This window comes from Ovis aries, chromosome 23 (genome assembly GCF_016772045.2).
Source record: "Ovis aries strain OAR_USU_Benz2616 breed Rambouillet chromosome 23, ARS-UI_Ramb_v3.0, whole genome shotgun sequence".
In the NCBI taxonomy this organism is placed as follows: domain Eukaryota; kingdom Metazoa; phylum Chordata; class Mammalia; order Artiodactyla; family Bovidae; genus Ovis; species Ovis aries.
This window is the reverse complement of record NC_056076.1, coordinates 35,937,668-35,945,085: the sequence shown is the minus strand read 5'-3', so window position 1 is coordinate 35,945,085 and position 7,418 is coordinate 35,937,668. Positions and strand designations below refer to the sequence as shown.

General features: G+C 43.7%; 1 protein-coding gene across 1 annotated transcript; it reads right to left on the bottom strand.

Annotated features, from left to right (window-relative positions):
- Positions 1-2,331: 2,331 nt before the first annotated feature.
- CETN1 (centrin 1) lies at positions 2,332-6,779 on the bottom strand. The gene has a single exon (XM_060405583.1). It carries the CDS (start codon positions 5,994-5,996, stop codon positions 5,478-5,480), a length of 519 nt encoding a protein of 172 aa, XP_060261566.1. The 5' UTR covers positions 5,997-6,779; the 3' UTR covers positions 2,332-5,477.
- Positions 6,780-7,418: the final 639 nt, after the last annotated feature.

Here is a 7,418-nt window from a genome sequence, read left to right as displayed (position 1 = left end):
GGGCTTCCCTGGTGGCTCAGTGGTAAAGAATCCGCCTGTCAAAGCAGGAGACACGGGATCAGTCCCTGAGTTGGGAAGATCCCACATGCTGTGGAGCAACTAAGCCCCTGCCCCACAACTACTGAGCCTGTGCTCTGGAACCTTAGAGGCACAACTACTAAAGCGTGTGTGCCCTAGAGCCTGTGCTCCACAAGAAAAGTCACCACAATGAGAAGCCTGCATGTCACAACTAGAGAGTAGCCCCGACTCCACACAACTAGAGAAAAGACCACACAGCAACGGAGACCCAGCACAGCCAAAAGTAAATAAATAAATAATTTTTAAAAAATGTCATGTTGTAGGTCAACATACTTTAACAAATAAATATACAAATGAATGAATAAATACACAAGTGAATGAATGAAGTACCATACTATGTTACTATAAATGATAAAATAGGATGAATTTGCATAGACTCTATTTTTGAAACATGCTTTCATTTTTATGAATCTCCTTTACACTTTTAAATATATATATCAGCTGAATACCATGGTATTTTAAATGCTTGCTATTTAGTCTAAAAATGTCCAAGTATTTCTTCATATCTAGTAAACTTAAGTTATGAACCTGGAAAGAAATGGCATGTGCCAATGACATTACAATTAAAGTCTTTCATTATCAAATTAAAAAAAAAAAAACTGCAGAAAATCACCAACAAATTCCCCAAACAGGCCAGAGGTGGGTGGGCAAAAGATTTTACTTGTAGGAAAACATGGATGAGAATTACACAGACTTCTCTTTAGAAACCATGCAAGCAAGAAGAAAGTGGAATGAAATATTTAAAGTGCTGAAAGTTAAAAAACAAACAAACAAACCAAAAACCACCACTAACTTGGAATGGTGATTTTAGTAAAGTAATCCTTCAGAAAGTGAAAGTGTTAGTCAGTCTTATCCAACTCTTGAGACCCCATGGACTGTAGCCCACCAGGCTCCTCTGTACATGGAATTCTCCAGGCAAGAATACTGGAGTGGGTTGCTATTCCCTTCTCCAGGGGATCTTCCCAACCCAGGGATGGAACCTGGGTCTCCTGCATTACAGACAGATTCTTTACTTAAGCTAGCCACTAGGGAAGCTCTCAATCCTTCAGAAGTGGAGGAGAAATGAAGATTTTTCTCAGATAGGCAAAAACTGAAGTTAGTAGACATACCACCAATAGGCCGGCTTTGTAGGAAAGAAGTTCTCCAAGAGAGAACAAAAATGATTTAAGTCATGCCAAAAGGGCAGTGGTCTAGGGGAGGTGTCACCACCATGAGTGACACAGGAGGGTACAGAGGGGTGGGCAGAACATGGGGACAGTATGCTTGGCACTCAGGTGACACACTTGAATGTCTTTGGGGGCTGCTGTGTTCAATTTTGAGGGCAGGGAGATGTGTGCAGCAGCTAGACCCTGAGACTGGGGGCTCAGACTCCTCAGGGATGAGGAACTGGCTCCTCCCATCAGGCAACTCACCAGGTCACAGAGGTGCTGAGGGTGAGGGGAGTCGAGACTGGGTCATCAGGGAGAGTGATGACCACTGCTTGTGGCCTCGAGACCAGCCACTGTGATAGGGGCTGTAGTTCCTCCCTCCAGATTTCCTTTTGTAAGTTTCCCTCAGGAAGAGAGATCCAAGTGGTGGGAAGCGTGAGGCCCTGCCCACACCTCCCTCAGGCCTGTCCCTCAGAACTGAAGTCATCCCCAAGGAGCTGGGAGTCTTGACAGCTAAGAGTTTGCAACTGACTTCTCTTTCCCAGGGACTGACTGCCCTTGGCTGAGGACAGCCACCTTGCTCGAGGTCATACTCCCTTTCCTAGGGACAGCTCAGGTCCAGTGACTGTCAATCAATGACAAATTTTCAAGGCTCAACTTCTTTGTTGCAATTTGGATCATCTGCAGGGTCATCTTTGCTCCAGAGTTCCTCGGGAGATCAGCTGAGACCATTGCTATAACCACATCATAGCTCAATTTCTCCCTCTGCCGGGTCTTAGTTTCTTTTCCCCTCACCCAAGTGATCCAGAGAACACACTAAAATAAACTCTACCTTGGTGGCTCAGATGGTAAAGAATCTGCCTGCAGTGCGGGAGATGTGGGTTCGATCCTTGGGTCGGGAAGACCCCCTCAAGGAGAGCATGGCAGCCCACTCCAGTATTCTTGCCTGGAGAATCCCCATAGACAGAGGAGCCTGGCAGACTACAGTCCATTGGGTAGCAAAGAGTCGGAGATGACTGGGCAGCTAAGCACACACAAACCTCAGAGTCGGCTTCCTGTGGAAACCAACCTGCAACAATTTAAAGAGTTGGACCAATCCCATCCTCAATCTTCTCATCTTAAACACAACCAGGATGCCTTTAGGGGAAAAAAATCCCTTTACTGTCCTCTGCCCATCTGGGGCATTAGCTTTCATGACAGCAATACAAACTTGATACTCTCATTTTGTCATCCTTGGCCCAAATGGTCTGCTTTTCACCTGTCACATTTAACTTTTGAAAGCAAGGGCTTATCAATGAGCTCCCTGCATGATTTCTTTAAAAACATATATTTTATTTGGTGTGTAGCCAAAGTCTTAGTTCCAGCTCATGGGATCTTTAGATGGGGCATGTGGGATCTAGTTCCCTGACCAGGGATTGAACCCCTGCCCCCTGCATTGGGAGCATAGTCTTAGCCACTGGACCACAGGGAAGTCCCACTCATAGTGTTTAAACAAATATCAGGGCACCCTGAGACTTAAGCCAGTTAATATGTAAAATTATCTATTATAAAGGATAAGGGTACTTTTACCACCAAGGAAGTCCCCCTACACAGTCTCTTTGGTATACTTCCTGCTTCTTTCCTGGGATCATTTGTAGTAACCCAGTGAAAACTACTTTCTTAGTTCTTCCAAAGATGTATAGCTGTGTTTACTCATCTGCAAAATGGTGTTTATAAATTTTCGTTGAATTGGGTTCTGTTTGTATAAAGACTGACCCAGCCAGACATGTATGACTTACTTCTCTTAAAATTCAAATGTTGGGATTTCCTTGGTGATCCCGTGGGTAAGACTCCACTCCCAACGCAGGGAGCCTGGGTTCCATCCTTGGTCAGGGAACTACATCTCACATGCTGCAACTAAGACTCAGTGCAGCCAAAATAAGTAAATATTTAAAAAATTCAAATGTCAATGTAGTTGTCTCCCTATCTCCACTTTACCCTCCATCCCCCAGAATATGAGCCTATTGAGAAGCAAGACTAATAATAGTCCATTGAGAGGTTCTTCCTTAGCAGTGAATGGGGCTCAGAAATATTCAGAAATAAGGAGCCCCCTTCCTGTGTGTTCTTCCCTCATGGCTCAGATGGTAAAGAATCTGCCTGCAACACAGAAGACCTGGGTTTGATTCCTGAGTTGGGAGGATCCCCTGAAGATGGAAATGGGTACCCACTCCAGTATTCTTGCCTGGAGAATTCCATGGACAGAGAAGCTTGGTGGGCTACAGTCCATGGGGAATAGACATTACAAAGAGTCAGACACGACACAGTGACTATGACTACTACTATTCCTACTTCCTGTGTGTGGGATGGACTGTGTCCTTAAGCCGACCCTTGAAGTCCTAGGCTACAGCCTCCACAGTTGACCCCACGGTGTTCGAATAGCCTGATTACTGGGCTTCAGCCCCAGTTCCTGGTTTTCACTTCTATCCTCTGCTGGGCCGGGAGCCAAGACTGAACCCAGTCCAGCTGGCTGAGACTCTGACCCTTTCTCCTAGTTTCTGCCAACTTTGTTTCTGGTTTTTCTACCTTGATCCATATGTACTTCTTTGGGCCAAGACTCTGGTCAGCAGGATGCCAGGAACCCTTATTTCCCAGAATGCCACACTCCTCCCCTTACCCTCAGACCAGGCTCCACCCACTGATGCTTGACCCAAGCTGAACCTGAATGCCCTCCAACTGCACCTGAATCCACACTAAGACCTTGAACCTGAACTGTTAGCATCTGCAGTCTGGGTGAGTTTCCCTGCCCTGTGCCAGCTACCTCAGCAAAATCCTTTCTCACAGTAAATGCCCACATACCCATCACTTCAGCCAGTCCTGCTGCTCTGACAAATTAGTCCCTGTTAATGAGAATTAAACCCAGAGTAGTAGTTTTCCTGATTATATTAACAGACCTCTGAAGGGTAAAATTGCTGGCAAAGCAAGTGAAAAATTTTCCAGAATTTCAGCATTTATTTTAATGGGACTTTGTATTAAGGTTTAATTTAGGTTAAGCTGTCACCAAAATATCCTGCTTGTTTTGGTAGTTTCATTGCCTATTATCAAAACATTTGTCCTCCATCTCAGCAGATTATAGTATTTTCCCACAATTATTTAACTTCTCTCTAACTTCATATTTGCAGATGTACAAAAGGGTAGGTATCTTATTTCAAAACAAGAAAGGTTTAATTTATAACAGAGGACAAGTAGTATTAACGCAAACACAAGTCACAATGAATAGTTTCTTGGGATTATAACATAAATACTTATATGCCAGACTTTAGGGAATCAGCTATATACCATAGAAGAGATTAAGTACCAAGAAACAAGATATTCTAAGAATTAAAAGGTAGGCTGTGGCTTCTAATAAAGTGGTAACGAAATGACTAAGGTTATAGTATAGTTGGTCTAATAACTGAAACACTATTTATCTTTTCAAAGACAGATAAGTAGTTCAATGTGTATTATACTTTTTTTAACTACTTCCTAAGCTCAGATCTTACATTTGTAAATATTTACACAAAGTCATTAGTTAGCTTAATCTCTTAAGCAATCATACTTTGCTTGGGCCAATAGTAAATTTTCTTTTTATTCTGTAGCCCAAGAATACATTGTGGCCCCGGATAATCCACAGTAGGTAAGGTACACGGAAACCTGCCTGTGATGAAGCCAGAGGATAATTTAATTTGCACCATTTACCACCAGCCAAAGACAAGTGTATCTTTTGGAGCAATACCTTTTCTGAGCCCATAAGTGGCTGCACTGTTTTCCTTCAAACCAGTAATTCAGTTAAGTGAGAATCAATGGCTGGATGGCCTGTTGGTGACTTCACCTCATCCTGTGAGAACGACCTGAATGTAAGCAATAATACAGGAAGCAAGATAATTTAAGAATACCAAAGAAACAACAGGGAACCACAATGCTAATTGTCTCAAGAAGCCACCTCGCCTTCAGTTTAAAGGGTGTCCATCAATGCAAGGCAAATGGTGCCTGGAGAGAAGTTTCAGGACCCTTGATTCAACCTAGGTCTGCTCTTGGGAATGAAAACTAAAACAACGTTAAAAGCATTTGAAAATTCTATAATTGAGCTAGAGATTTGGAAATAGAACTATCTAGACAAACTAGGGGTAAGAGGAGAGATGGCTCTGGCCTCTCACTCCAGGTTTCACAAATCGAGAAGCAGGGAAGCCAGCCAATTACTCAATTTCCCTACACGTGCTTGTGAGAGAAGCGGACTCAATAGAGGTTGGTCTTTTTCATGATGCGAAGAAACTCATCCTCGTTCACTTCGCCGTCTCCATCTCGGTCGGCTTCGTCAATCATTTCCTGGAGCTCTTCATCCGTGAGGTTTTCTCCCAACTCTTTGGCCACACGCTTTAGGTTTTTGAAAGAGATCTTCCCGGTCTCGTCGTCATCAAAGAGCCTGAACGCCTTCAGGATTTCTTCCTTGGTGTCTTTCTCAGCCATCTTCTGAGTCATCACAGCCAAGAAGTCGTTGAAGCTGATCTTCCCCGTGCCTTCTTTGTCCACGTCGGCAATCATCCTCTTCATCTCCTCCTTCCTGGGTTCAAAGCCCAGCGCCCTCATGGCCACCTTGAGCTCCTTCACGTCGATGGTGCCGCTGCCGTCGGCATCGAAGAGGTCGAACGCTTCGCGAACTTCTTGCTTTTGCTCTTCAGTGAGTTCGGGCTTAGGCCCCACCTTTCTTTTCTGGCTGGTGGAGGCCACGGTGGACTTCTTGAAGCTGGAAGCCATCCTGCGGCGACGGCGGCCGTTATTCCTTAACGCTTGTGTTCACCGCGCTGGCGCTCGGGCGCCCCCGCCAGGAACGCGGCCTCGGGGCCTCGGCTCAAGCATTCCCAACTGCGTCCCTTGTGGTACCCAGGGTACCCTGCTCGCTAAGCCCGCCCCATCTGCCGGAGCTGACATACGTTACCGTCACAGTTCCCTCGGTTATTACCCACTTTCCTCGAGCTGAGACCTGAGCCGGCAAGAACTGCCTGTAACCACGTGGTCTCCTCAAACGTGCTGGCACTTGCTCTTTCCAGGCCATTTGTTAGCATTTATAGGACTAGGTTTGTAGGTTTATTTGTAGGTTTTTCCTCTCTCCTTTTCCATACAAATTAAAAAACAAACAAAATACACCAAAAAAAAAAAAAAAACGCAAACAGAAAACCACCCGCTTGGTCTGAGGGTACATTTAGGATACTCAGGACTGAGTTTGATCCTTTGGCATAAAATGTGCAGGAAGAAAGAGAATGTTAAAAGTCACACCGCGGATTCAAGTCGATGTAAATGGAAAATAGATAACATGGAAAACGTTATGTAGAAAATTTGTAGGACTTTGTCTCCTGACATTACACTCAACAATAATAAAAACATCACTAGCTTATTTGGCATACGCTAAAATATGAAATGCAATATCCGAATAGAAGACTTACGTTCAGTGTTTCAATTGTAACCGTCTCGGTATAATTGCGCTTGAATAACAGCCATTATTCTATTCAGGAGGCTTTGATTTGGAGAAAGAGGAGCAGCAAGCCTGCTTTCTGGTATTCTGTTGTTGGTGGTGGTTTGTTTTTTTTTTTTTAAGAAACTCTGGCAGCATATTACTCTCACTGTTTGTCATCCAGTCGAGGCTGTGCTGAAACCCACACTCTGCTCAGGCACTGGACACGGGAGGAGGTCATGCAGAGTGTGGTGGGCCTCGAAATTGCCTCCTGAGAACAAAGGGTGAGAGGAAAATGGATGCTTTGCAGGTGAAAAGAAAGCAAATTCATCAAGTAAGCCCGTAAGGGAACTGTGTTTAAAACTGTTCTGTAGGCCTAGGACTCAGTTATTTTTGTCTGATCCAAGTCTGGACATCTTCAGGGTTTCTCAATCACATGAATTTAAAAATGAGTGTTTCTTTCTAAATAATTAGAAACAATTCAATAAACTATTATTGCTTTTGGTGGTTAAAAAAAGAATTGCTCTGTATTTCTTTAAATGGTTAAAAAAAACAGAAAACTGACAATTTTAGCACTTTCTGTTTTAAAAAATCCCTCAGTTTATCACTATTTGATCAGTGATAAGAAAGGGCACTTTCAAGAGTTTTAATTGAAGACTTTTTGTATCTCCAGCATCTAGAACAGTGCTTGGCATATAGTAAGTAGAGTAATAAATATTTGCTGAGTT